This window comes from Eptesicus fuscus, chromosome 16 (genome assembly GCF_027574615.1).
Source record: "Eptesicus fuscus isolate TK198812 chromosome 16, DD_ASM_mEF_20220401, whole genome shotgun sequence".
Taxonomy (NCBI): Eukaryota; Metazoa; Chordata; class Mammalia; order Chiroptera; family Vespertilionidae; genus Eptesicus; species Eptesicus fuscus.
This window is the reverse complement of record NC_072488.1, coordinates 1,476,773-1,490,299: the sequence shown is the minus strand read 5'-3', so window position 1 is coordinate 1,490,299 and position 13,527 is coordinate 1,476,773. Positions and strand designations below refer to the sequence as shown.

Below are 13,527 nucleotides of genomic sequence, written 5' to 3'. Positions count from 1 at the left end.
AGGACGCATCCGTGAGGCGTGTGGCCTCGTGGGGTTTTCTCTGACCCCACGACCTCCTTCCTTCTGCGGTCACAGGGGCGGCACAGACGCTCGCCGGCCGAGACCCGCCCTCCGGGGAGGGCCATGGCCCGGTCAGAGAAAGGCCGCTGCCCCGGGGTGCAGGGGAGACCTACCTGTCCTCTGGGGAGGCGGCCAGAGAGAATGGTCACCCCCCCAGGGGGCCAGAAGGTCGGAGCAGGTGGGGCGGGGAGGAGGGCAGGGGCCCAGAGGAAGGGACCTGGTGCTGCCCGAGGTGGACCCTGTGTGGCCCGCAGTGACCTGCTGGGAAAGGGGAACGTGGCTCAGCGCCCGGGGTGGGGGGGGAGGGCTGGGACCACCTGGGACGGAGGGGGCTCAGCCGTCGCCATGGAGCGCCTGCGTGAGCACAGGGTGGAGCCGGCGCCATGGGAAGTCACAACCGGGCTCTCCGCCTCCAGGACTCGGAACCTCAGCGTGGATGTGGCTCGGCACCAAGTTCAGCCGCTTACCCTCCGGGCTTTGTGCTTCCAGACACCCCCCTTCGGTGGGGGGACCGGCCTGGAGACGCACTCGGGCCCTCGCTCTCTGGGCAAGCCTGGCCGGGCGAGCCCCTCACCTCCTCTGAGCCTCAGTTTCCCTGCTGGCCCTGGCCCTGCTGCTCGGCCCCCACGTTGGGAAGAACCCACGTTAGTCTGCTCCATGTGAGACTGTAGTTCCAGCGGGAGGGGGAGGAGCCCGGCTCTCCCACACACCCGCCCGACGCCAGGTGCACAGCGAGGTCACGTCCAACCGTGAGCCTGTTTCCGAAGGAGCGAGGACCTGGGAACAGAGGGAGGGGCTCAGGGGACAGAGGCGGGTGTCGCCCACGGCGGGGACGGCGCCCAGCCGGGACCTCCCCCAGCGCCCGCCCGGCTGTGGGCGCGGCAGGCCTCGCACAGGACACGGCGAAGTCAGCCCCTGCCCCCGCCCTCCGAGGTGGCCTCAGGCGTCTGATTGGAATCCGGCTCCCGGGCCCCTGGCTGCGTGGGCGCATGTTGGCCGTGGGAGGAGTGCCGGTGCCCGTGGCGGCCGCGTCTTGTTTGAACAGCACATCGACCCGTGGGCGCTCACCCCGCTTCCTGTGGGTGTGAGTCAGGCTGGTTCTCAGGCCCGGCCTCTGACCCCCACAGCTGCGGCCTCGCCCGGGGCTCTGGCCACACACGGGGCCGACTTTAACTTCAGGGACGGCTCAGCCCCCACGCTACATCCACGGCAGGCCGCGAGGAGGACTGCCCGCGCCTGAGCCCGGCCCGGGCCGCTGCCTGCCGACGGCTCGGTGCCTGGCCCTGCGCGGAACCCCCTCGGCGTCTCTCGAGGCAGGACTGCGAGTCAGGCCTGCGCTCCCCGGTCTGCAGGCTTCCGTGGCTGTTGGTCATGTTATTGGTGTGACAGTCACGTGTCTGACACACTGTGTCATTCAAAACACGTTTCAAAGACACACCAACGGCCTCAGCGGAAGGACGTGATTGTGGGAAGTCTCTGTTCCCTCACATTTCACGGTCGGTGACCCGGCCAGGAAGTCACCTGACGAGCCCCCTCGTCACCTGGACGGCCTGTCAGGAAGCGACCGCTCAGCGCACCTCCCCGTGGGAGCCCCGCGGGCGCGTCCCCGGCCTGCTCAGCTTCGCCCCCTGTGCCAGCCAGGACGCGGCACAGATGACTGCTGGGTGGGTGAAGGGCCACGGAAACCAGGAGCGCGGGCAATGCCGGCCGCCCCGGCAGACCCGTCGGTCGGGGCGGAGAAGGAAGCCCCCAGGCCGCCGCGGGCTACGCCTGCGGGTCTCAGCCGCCCCGGGGTCGGCCAGCTCTTCCCGTCCTTCCCGCCTCGACTTGGGTGCAAACCTACTGGCCGGGCCGCCCCGGGAGGTCACGCGCTCTCCCGGGAGGTGCGTCTTTCACTTTTTTTTTTTTTTTAATTATGCAGGCATCCTGGTATAGTTAACAACTCACTTTTAATTTTAAAAATATTGCATATCCCTAAGGTGTCAATACACACGTGCAGGCGGTCCTCGGGGTACGTCGGAAGTGACGTACGTCGTTTCGTGGTTACGTCGCCATCTCCCATTTATACTAATAAAAGCCTTGGGGGTGATCAGGCCAGCAGGGGAGGGTATTTGGGGGCAATCAGGCCCGCAGAGGAGCAGTTAGGGGGCAATCAGGCCAGCAAGGAAGCATTTAGGGGGCAATCAGGCAGGTAGGTGAGCAGTTAGGAGCCAGCAGTCCCAGATTGTGAGAGGGATGTCCAACTGCAGGTTTAGGCCCGATTCCTGTGGAATCGGGCCTAAACCTGCAGTTGGACATCCCCCGAGGGGTCCCATATTAGAGAGGGTGCAAGCTGGGCTGAGGGACACCCTCCCCAGTGCACGAATTTCGTGCACCGGGCCTCTAGTTTATTTATAAAAAGAAAGTTCCGTCATTTCCACGTCTGTACGTATGTGCTTTGTGCTTTTTATGATTTATTTGCCACAAGTAACGGTCAGGCATTATCTTCCTTTTACATTTTTTCACTGTGTCACTTCATTGCCGCTGTGTCTGAGTGTGCTCCACGTGAGTGACGTGGGTGCTGATGGAGGTGGGTCCCGACTTACGGCGGAAACCGCGTTACGTCGCCGTAGGAACGGGTCTCCGACGTACCCGAGGACCGACTGTACCAGCGAAACGCTGACAGCCAAGCCGGTGAGCACAGCCTCCTCACGGAGCAGGTGCATTTCTTTTGTTTTTAAATATGTTTTTACTGACGTCAGAGAGGAAGGGAGAGGGAGAGAGAGAAACATCCGTGATGAGAGAGAATCATGGACCGGCCGCCTCCTGCACCCCCCACCCCCCACTGGGGACGGAGCCCACAACCTGGGCCTGTGCCCTGAGCGGGAATCGAACCCTGACCTCCTGGTCCGTAGGTCAGCGTCCAACCCCTGAGCCACGCCGACTGGGCAGATGTATTTCTTTTCTTTTTTTAAAATATATTTTATTGATTTTTTACAGAGAGGAAGGGAGAGGGGTAGAGAGTTAGAAACATCGATGAGAGACATCAGCTGCCTCCTGCACACCCCCCACTGGGACTGAGCCCACAACCTGGGCCTGCGCCCTGAGCGGGAATCGAACCCTGACCTCCTGGTCCGTAGGTCAGCGTCCAACCCCTGAGCCACGCCGACTGGGCTGATGTATTTCTTTTGTGATGAGAGCCCCTGAAATCCAGTCTGTCAGCAAATTTCAGGTATTCAAGAGCCCGATCAACTCTGCCTGCTGCGTGTCAGCTCTCTAGACCTGCCCGCCCCGCATGACTGCAGCTCTGCCCCTTTAACCTACATTCCTCCCCCCCCCCCCCCCCCACGGCTCTGCTCTCTGCTTCTCGGCATCTGATTTTCAAAGATTCCACGTGAGTCAGGTCACGCAGTTTCCCTGCTCGGTGCCCGGCTGGAATCACTAGCTCCATGTCCTGCACGTGCCGCTGTGCTGCTGCGAAGGCAGGTCTCCTTTGATGAGGCGGAATAATATTCCATCCCGTTTCCAGAACCCTGTCTTCATCTCGCCGTTCTTGGAAGACACGTCTCAGCCACGCGTGCAGCCACGGCCGCTCTGGACGGGCCGCTGCGAGGGACAGCGCAGGGCGGCCATCAGAGTGCGCCGCGCCTCTTCCTCAGAAGGGCAGGCAGCGTCCGGACGCCCAGGCCGAGCGCAGTGGGCGGAGCGGGCGGCCCAGCGGGCTGGGCGCAGGTGCCGGGCTCCAGGGGCGAGAGGCCGAGAGAGGACGGCTGCTTCCGTTTGCGGACGCGGCTCTCTCCCCGCGGCGGCCAGAGGGGCCGGGCTCCGGGTGGGGGCAGGGCCCGGCTGGCTGGTGGACGGTGGCCTGACTGCGGCCGGCCGGGGCGCTGTGTGCTGTCCACCGTGACCTTCACCTGGACCGGCTTGGCGGCTCTGACTCGGTGCCCACCCCGCCGCCGGGAGCCTGAGGCCGGCGGAGATCTAATGAACCGACCGCCGAGGACCCTGAGCCCCTCGCGGGCTGGACCCAGGAAGAGCACCAGACGTGAAGACAGGCCCTCCCGCGCGGTCCCACGGGGAGGCCAGAGCAGCCCCTCGGAACCCTGGGGCCGCCGGCAGCCTGGGGATTGGATGCTAAACGGAAGGCGGGCAGGGCGGCTGGCCCGAGGCGAGGAGGCCGGTGTGCGCTGCAGCGGCCGCGGGAGGGGACCGGCCTCGGTGCCGGACCACGAGCAGGACTTGGAGGCGGGCGGAGGGCATTTCAGGCCAGAAAACAAGCCACACGGAGCACGGCCTCCGCCCGCGGAGACACGGAGCGGCCCTGTGCCGTGTTTGCGGTGGGCCCTCCGTCAAGGCCGCCGCCATGGTTGCCAGACAAGACGCGACGTTCATTCAGACGTTGGAGTGCCCTGGCCGGTGACACCAGGTGGGAGGGTGTCACGGGGCCGGTGGGGCCGGGCCGAAGGGTCTAATCAGTGGTCGGCAAACTCATCAGTCAACAGAGCCAAATACCAACAGTACAACGATTATGTATGTGCGTGCCCGCACGTGGTATTTTGTGGAAGAGCCACACTCAAGGGGCCAAAGAGCCACATGTGGCTCTCGAGCCGCGGTTTGCTGACCACGGGTCTAGCTCTTTGGCAAGTTTTTGTTTTAATTCAAGGGCTAAGTCAGTGAGTCGGAATCCAGCTGAAAACGGGAGACTCCAGGCCTCAAGGCTTCAGTCAATGAAGCCTGCAGGTCTGGAGCCACTGGCCTCGGAACAGCGGGGAGCAGAGAGCGAGGAAGGCGGCGGCGGGCCCTGGCCGGCCTTTGATTTATTGATTTATTGGCTCGTGTCCTCGGGGAACAACCGGCCTTGTAGACGGCAGTTTTTATTTAATCTGAGCCACTGCAGGCTTGCAGGAGACTGGGGGCCGCCCTGCTCTGTGGGGGTGACTCTAATTGGGTGGGTGGCTTTGGGGGAGTGGGCGGGGCCTCCGGGGCACACACAGTTCCTCTGAGGGACCCCCTGCAGCCAGTGCGGGGAGCAGGACACGGGGCTGGGCACGCACTCACCACGCTCAGCGCCCGGCATGAGCAGACGCCGGCGGGGCGGCCCAGTCCCTGAATAAGGAGCTCACCTCAGGACAAGCCGTGTTTCAGAGACCGGAAGTCATGCCCAGCCCCTGCGGCTCAGGGGTGGAGCGTCGGCCTGTGAACCAGGGGGTCAGGGTTCGATTCCTGGTCAGCGCACAGGCCTCTGGGCCTGGGCCGGCTGCACGTGTCTCCGCTCGTGGTGGCTGGTGTAGACTAGGAGCCCGCTTCGAGTGGGGGCGAGGGACGCGTCGATGTGCTGTGGGCACCGGTGACCGGCAGACGGACGCGCCGTGCAGCCACCGCCCCCCTCTGGTCGCATAGGTCCGTGTCGTGTCCACGGCGTATTTCACGCTGACTCAGGGTTGCCTTGCTCACGCCATCACTGAGGTCCCGTGGAGGGGAGGAAGGACGTGGATCTAGGACGCTGGTGCCACACCTGAGCCCGGCCGGCAGCGGCCCCTCACTCTGCAGGGACCCACGGCCAGGGTGCAACCCCCCAAATTGGCACGATGGAGTTCAGGCTCCGAAATGCCGTCGGGGTCCCACCTCAGGCCTCCGGGCATGACACTCGGGCACTCACCCCCTGCCCCGCCACCCACGCCCACTCCCTCAAACACGAGCTCGGAGCAGCGGGGAGCCACGTTCCCCGGGGAACTGAGGGGGGTCCCCTCCCGCATGAGCCCGTCAGCCCTGCGCGTGGCGCTTTCAGAGGCCACGGGTCCCCGAGCTTCCACGCGGCTCCTGAAATTGCGTTGGTCTCGTCCACCGTGGAACTGCCCCGCGTTCCCCCCCCCCCGTCACGTTTCCTCCCAGGACTCCCCGGGGCACACCTGCGCATCGGACACACCAGACGCTCCCACGAGTCCTTCTGAGCGACGACCCCCTAAAGCGACCGGGAAAGGGTGTGGCTTCGGACCGCTTCTGATTGTTGGTCATTTTAGGAACATGTGTATATATTATCCTTTATTGATTTCAGAGAGAGGAAGGGAGAGGGAGAAACATCACTGATGACATCACTGAGGGGCTGCCTCCCGCACGCCACCTACTCAGGATCCAGCCCACAACCCAGGCCTGTGCCCTGACCAGGAATCGAACCCTGACCCCCTGGTTCACAGGTTGATGCTCAGCCCAGCGCTGGGTGTCCAGGCCGCTCTGGGGATCAGCCCCGGAGGGCGACCTCACTGGGTAGGAGGCCGACGGTGGGAGGGAGGTGGGGGCTCGTCCACAGGCCTCACCCGGTGAAACCTTTATTTCAACAGGAAGGAGCCAAAAAAGACCCACAGGAAGGAGCCAGGGGACACTGGAGGCGCAGCCCCAGGTGAGCGAGGAGGAGTTCTGGCAATGAGGCCGGGGGTGAGGGGCAGGTGGGGGTGAGGCCGGGGGTGAGGGGCAGGTGGGGGTGAGGGGCAGGTGGGGGTGAGGCCGGGGGTGAGGGGCAGGTGGGGGTGAGGGGCAGGTGGGCGGGTGTCTCTCCCTGACCTCAGGGGTGTGATCGGAGCCGGTTTCTCGGCCTCCAGCTGGGGGTGCGTGGCCATGGGAGGACCCCGCTGCCTCCTCCTCTCCGGCCGGCCACAGGCTCTGGCTCCGGGTCCCTTCCCGTTAGGGACTGAGCAGCGCGGGAAGGAGCCTGGCGGGGGCTGGGACTGGGCTGGTTCTCGGCGCCGCCCGGCCCGCCCTGGCCTCACCTCCCCACCTGCCCCTCCTGGCCGCCCTGGGGAGCCCCTCGGGTCCTGGTGTGCAGGCCGGGCAGGCAGGTGGGGCGGTGAGCCCAGTGCAGGGAGCGGGAGGAGGCTTTTTTGGGTTTGGGGGGCGGGGCAGGGCGGTGTGGAGAGAGGAGGGCGCCCAGCTGCCCTGTGGGTGCTGCGGTCACCCAGGCGTGGGTGCAGCCTGGAGAGGCGCCGCCACCCCACCTGGATCCCACAAGCTCCCGCGCCCCCCAGCCTGGGCCCCCCAGCGACCTCCAGGCCAGGCAGGTACATCCCAGGACGCCCAGCCCACGGCAGGAGCGGGAGGAATTCCCACGCCAGCCAGGTAGGTGCGCAGGCGACTCGGGCAGACCTTGCCCGCCCCGGGACTCAGTTTCCCCCCTGTGGCTTCCCGCCCCTCCAGGCGCCCAGTGCCCAGCCTGCTGCCCTCGGTGTCCCTCCAGAGCGGGCCCAGGACGCCCGGAGAGCTCCCTGGGATGCGAGTGCTTCAGGTCCCCCCCCTCGGTCCCAGCAGCCACCTTGCCCATTGCCCCTCTCGGAATGGGCAGCACAATGGCCCGAGGTCAGGGTCAAGGTCGCAGCCCCCCCGCGGTGCTCCGCCTGGTGTGTAGAGCCACCGGCTCCCGCAGCCCTGCCCTGGCTTTGCTGGGAGGGCGGGGTGGCCCTGGGGGTGGGCGAGGCGGGTGCTGATGCTGGGGGAGGGGAGATGGCTCCACGTCCAGGCCTCAGGCTCGCCTGCCGGGGGCTCTGAAGGGCTGGGGGGGGGGGGGCAGGGTGTTGGGTTTTGAGCCTGAGGCTTTCGGTTCCTGGTTGCCGTGGAGATCACTCTCCGTGACATTTCCTGCCCAGAGCCCTCGCCTGGATGCGTTTTTGCTGAGTGTGCGGCGCCCCGGGGCGGGGCTGTGGTCTCCTCCGTGGCCCGGGGCTCGCAGGGTGAAGGCTGGTGGCTGGCGTCCCTGCCCTACTGTGCGCCAGGGACCCGGGGACGCGGGCCTCCTCCCTGTGCCATGGGGCCTGCGGGGGGACCGGACCGTGTCCCGTGTCCTCCTCCGACGGGCCGTGTGGCCTCAGTGCTGCCTCCCTCAGCCCGCTGCTCGGACCTGTCCACGCGAGCGCGTCCTGTGCGGAAGCTCCCCCCCCCCCCCCCCCCCCCTCCCCCGAGGCCGCGCCGAGAGCCCTGCTGAGCCGAGGCTGCATTCAGTATCTGGGTCAAGGTGGGCCGGGCCGGGGCTGTGAGTCCCTCACTAGGACGCTGTGTGCTCGGTGGGAACGTGTCCGGGGAGGGGTGACCGGAGCTGGGTTCCCAGAGCCTGGCGCTCCCCGTCCCCGTGCCACAGGCGCGGCTGGTGTCTCGGATGGAGGTCCCAGCGCCCCCCCGCCCCCCCCCCCCCCCCCCGTCCTGGTGCCCTGTCTGTGCGGTTACAGCCGGGAGGGGGCGGCAGGGGACTCCCCCGCCCGGTGTCTCCCAGGACGAGGTTTCCCGGGAGTTGGGGGGCGGCTGTGGCCCAGCCCGGGGCGCCCTGCCCGAGCCCCGCCCGTGGCCGCTCTTCCCTCTGATGGAGGGGCTGCTGGCTGACGCCGGGGCTCCGCGGTGCGGCCAGAGGAACGCCGTGGGGTGCTGCCGGCTCTCGGGGGCCTGAACCCAGAAATGGCCTTTAGCACCAGTGAGGTCCCTGTTCTGTGTGCACCTGCCTGGGTCTGGGGGTGACAGTGTGGGTCTGGGGGTGACAGTGTGGGTCTGGGGGTGACAGCGTGGATCTGGGGGTGACAGCGTGGGTCTGGGGGTGACAGCGTGGATCTGGGGGTGACAGTGTGGGTCTGGGGGTGACAGTGTGGATCTGGGGGGACAGTGTGGGTCTGGGGTGACAGTGTGGATGACAGCGTGGATGACAGCGTGGATCTGGGAGTGCAGGTGTTATCTGGGGGTGCAGTCTGGGGGTGACAGTGTGGATCTGGGAGTGCAGGTGTTATCAGGACAGGCAAACCCATTGAGCGTCGGTCTGGGGGTGACAGTGTGGGTCGGGGGTGACAGCGTGGGTCTGGGGTGACAGCGTGGATCTGGGGGTGACAGCGTGGGTCTGGGGTGACAGTGTGGGTCTGGGGTGACAGTGTGGGTCTGGGGGTGACTGTGTGGATCTGGGGGTGACAGCGTGGGTCTGGGGGTGACAGTGTGGATCTGGGGTGACAGTGTGGATCTGGGGGTGACAGTGTGGATCTGGGGTGACAGTGTGGGTCTGGGGTGACAGTGTGGATCTGGGGGTGACAGTGTGGGTCTGGGGTGACAGTGTGGATCTGGAGTGACAGCGTGGATCTGGGGTGACAGTGTGGATCTGGGGTGACAGTGTGGGTCTGGGGTGACAGCGTGGGTCTGGGGTGACAGTGTGGATCTGGGGTGACAGCGTCGGTCTGGGGGTGACAGCATGGGTCTGGGGGTGACAGTGTGGGTCTGGGGTGACAGTGTGGGTCTGGGGGTGACAGTGTGGTTCTGGGGTGACAGTGTGGGTCTGGGGTGACAGTGTGGGTCTGGGGGTGACAGTGTGGATCTGGGGTGACAGCGTCGGTCTGGGGGTGACAGCATGGGTCTGGGGGTGACAGCATGGGTCTGGGGGTGACAGTGTGGTTCTGGGGTGACAGTGTGGGTCTGGGGTGACAGTGGGGTCTGGGGGTGGCAGTGTGGGTCTGGGGTGACAGCGTCGGTCTGGGGGTGACAGCATGGGTCTGGGGGTGACAGCATGGGTCTGGGGGTGACAGTGTGGTTCTGGGGTGACAGTGTGGGTCTGGGGTGACAGTGTGGGTCTGGGGGTGGCAGTGTGGGTCTGGGGTGACAGTGTGGATCTGGGGTGACAGCGTCGGTCTGGGGGTGACAGCATGGGTCTGGGGGTGACAGTGTGGGTCTGGGGTGACAGTGTGGATCTGGAGTGACAGCGTGGATCTGGGGTGACAGTGTGGATCTGGGGTGACAGTGTGGGTCTGGGGTGACAGCGTGGGTCTGGGGTGACAGTGTGGATCTGGGGGTGACAGCGTGGGTCTGGGGGTGACAGCGTGGATCTGAGGGTGACAGCGTGGGTCTGGGGTGACAGCGTGGGTCTGGGGTGACAGTGTGGGTCTGGGGGTGACAGTGTGGATCGGGGGTGACAGCGTCGGTCTGGGGGTGACAGCATGGGTCTGGGGGTGACAGCATGGGTCTGGGGGTGACAGTGTGGTTCTGGGGTGACAGTGTGGGTCTGGGGTGACAGTGTGGGTCTGGGGGTGACAGTGTGGATCTGGGGTGACAGCGTCGGTCTGGGGGTGACAGCATGGGTCTGGGGGTGACAGCATGGGTCTGGGGGTGACAGTGTGGTTCTGGGGTGACAGTGTGGGTCTGGGGTTACAGTGTGGGTCTGGGGGTGGCAGTGTGGGTCTGGGGTGACAGTGTGGATTTGGGGTGACAGCGTCGGTCTGGGGGTGACAGCATGGGTCTGGGGGGTGACAGTGTGGGTCTGGGGTGACAGTGTGGGTCTGGGGTGACAGCGTCGGTCTGGGGGTGACAGCATGGGTCTGGGGGTGACAGTGTGGGTCTGGGGTGACAGTGTGGGTCTGGGGTGACAGTGTGGATCTGGGGTGACAGCGTGGATCTGGGGTGACAGTGTGGATCTGGGGTGACAGTGTGGGTCTGGGGTGACAGCGTGGGTCTGGAGTGACAGTGTGGATCTGGGGTGACAGCGTGGATCTGGGGTGACAGTGTGGGTCTGGGGGTGACAGTGTGGGTCGGGGGTGACAGCGTGGGTCTGGGGTGACAGCGTGGATCTGGGGGTGACAGTGTGGGTCTGGGGTGACAGTGTGGGTCTGGGGGTGACAGTGTGGATCTGGGGTGACAGGGTGGGTCTGGGGGTGACAGTGTGGGTCTGGGGTGACAGTGTGGGTCTGGGGTGACAGTGTGGGTCTGGGGGTGACAGTGTGGGTCTGGGGTGACAGTGTGGATCTGGGGGTGACAGCATGGGTCTGGGGGTGACAGTGTGGATCTGGGGGTGACAGTGTGGGTCTGGGGTGACAGTGTGGATCTGGGGGTGACAGTGTGGGTCTGGGGGTGACAGTGTGGGTCTGGGGGTGACAGCGTGGATCTGGGGGTGACAGTGTGGGTCTGGGGTGACAGTGTGGGTCTGGGGGTGACAGTGTGGGTCGGGGGTGACAGTGTGGGTCTGGGGGTGACAGTGTGGGTCTGGGGGTGACAGTGTGGGTCTGGGGGTGACAGTGTGGGTCTGGGGTGACAGTGTGGGTCTGGGGGTGACAGTGTGGGTCTGGGGGTGGCAGTGGATGAGCAGTGAGGTCCAGCAGGGCCCTGAGAACCCAGCTGCGGGGCCCTGGGTGCTGGGCGGAGGGTCTGCAGTGAGTAAACTCACACACGACACAGACGGACAATGCTGGGAGCCGTGTCAGTGTCCTGAGTTCATTGTGAACAGAAACTCGGTCTTACACTCGTCTCCGGTTTCACAGGCCAACTCGCCCCGAGCTCCTCCTCGCTTGGGTGGGCCCAGAGGTTCCAGAGCAGCAGACTGGGGCGGGGGGGGGGCGCGTGGGGCTCCGGCCAGTTTCCGGGCTCAGCTGCCACCGGCTCCAATGCCTCCGGTGCGGCGGCCACACCTTTTAATGCCTCGTCGGCCCCGGGAGTTAACTCATCCCGGGCCCAGGGACCATCAATCCGGCCGAGCAGCGTCCGACCCCCCGGTGATGAACGGCTCCCGTCGTGTGTTCCGCGCACCGAGGGAGCGTCCAGCGCTGGACGGGCCTGGGGGTGGGAGGCAAGTCCCGGGAAAGCAGTGCCTGGTGTCCGAGCCGCTGAGCCTCCCCGATGGCGAGAGGGACAAGGAGCCGGTGAGGATCACGCCCCGGGAGCCGGTCTGAGGTGGGAGGGCTGCCCGGCCGGCGGAGAGGCGGTGGTCAGCTTTACCGTCTCCCGCGCTGGGTTCCGGGTGGGGAGCCGGGGTCCGAGAGCAGACTTCCTGGGCGGAGATGCACGTTCTACCGGACAGCCCTGCTGCCCGGCCTGCTGGTCACCTACATTCTCAGGGTGCCTGGTGCAGCCAGAGGCCAGGGAGTGCAGGTGTTATCAGGACAGGCAAACCCATTGAGCCACACCAGCTATCGACCCACCAGCTATCGACCCGCCAGCTATCGACCCACCAGCTACCGACCCACCAGCCATCGACCCACCAGCTACCGACCCACCAGCTACCCACCCACCAGCTACCGACCCACCAGCTACCGACCCACCAGCTATTGACCCACCAGCTACCGACCCACCAGCTACCGACCCACCAGGTATCGACCCACCAGCTATCGACCCACCAGCTATCGACCCACCAGCTATCAATCCATCAGCTATCGACCCGCCAGCTACCGACCCACCAGCTATCAGTCCACCAGCTTCCGACCCACCAGCTATCGACCCACCAGCTACCGACCCACCAGCTATCGACCCACCAGCTACCGACCCACCAGCTATCGACCCACCAGCTATCGACCCGCCAGCTATCAATCCATCAGCTATCAATCCATCAGCTATCGACCTGCCAGCTACCGACCCACCAGGTATCAGTCCACCAGCTTCCGACCCACCAGCTATTGACCCACCAGCTTCCGACCCACCAGCTTCCGACCCACCAGCTTCCGACCCACCAGCTATCAATCCACCAGCTACCGATCCACCAGCTATCGACCCACCAGCTATCAATCCATCAGCTATCAATCCATCAGCTATCGACCCGCCAGCTACCGACCCACCAGGTATCAGTCCACCAGCTTCCGACCCACCAGCTACCGACCCACCAGCTATCAATCCACCAGCTATCAATCCACCAGCTATTGACCCACCAGCTACCGACCCACCAGGTATCGACCCACCAGCTATGGACCCACCAGGTAGCTTCTAGCTGAGATGGTTTCTCCCAGAGCCCCCGGCCCCAGCAGGTGTAGACAAAGTGGAAGAGGGGCTTGGTGGCCACACGCCTGTGCTCGGTGTCCTGACGCGGCACCTGCAGATTGAGGCCTGGCTGCTCTAGGACAGGAGCCTCTTCCAGCTCACGGGCGTTTCCGGTGCCTGTTGCCGGTTCTGGGCTGTTTCCCGGGGCTGGGATGGTGGGGCTGCCTCCTCCCCGGTGGCTCCACGCTCTCAGAGGCTCCCCAAGTCCCAGGAGGGTCAACGCTGCTGTCGTAGCTGGAAGAGGGGGTGACCCTCCCCCCCCCACTCCCCTGACACCCGCGGAGCAGAGAGCAGGCCTTCGAGCGCAGAGCAGACGCATCGCGCATGCTTGCCCCCCAAACGCCCACTGCGCGCCTGCTGCGTGCGGGGATAGAAGGAGAGACTTATGGCAGGTCCGCCCCTGAGTCCAGTGACGCTGTGAGGCCGCAGGGCGCCCTGAGTGCCCGGCTCTTTCTCTTCATCGCCCCGAGTCCCAGGAGAGGGGAGGAGGACATCACGCCGAGATTCTGTGACCCGGAGTCATCTGTTGCACTATTGTTTTTAAAAACGTGATCCCTGCCCGGCCGGCGTGGCTCTGTGGCTGAGCATCGACCTAGAAACCAGGAGGTCACAGTTAGATTCCCCATCAGGGCACAGGCCTGGGTTGCAGGTTCGATCCCTAGTTGGGGGCATGCAGGAAGCAGCCGATCCATGATTCTCTCTCATCATTGATTTTCTATGTCTCCCTCTCCCTTCCTCTCTGAA

General features: G+C 65.3%; 1 protein-coding gene across 1 annotated transcript; it reads left to right on the top strand.

The window, feature by feature from the left end:
* Positions 1-405: 405 nt before the first annotated feature.
* On the top strand, positions 406-12,733 carry LOC129151908 (uncharacterized). The gene is made up of 2 exons (XM_054728515.1): positions 406-562; positions 11,958-12,733. Exons 1-2 carry the CDS (start codon positions 406-408, stop codon positions 12,731-12,733), a joined length of 933 nt encoding a protein of 310 aa, XP_054584490.1.
* The last annotated feature ends 794 nt before the right edge of the window (positions 12,734-13,527 follow it).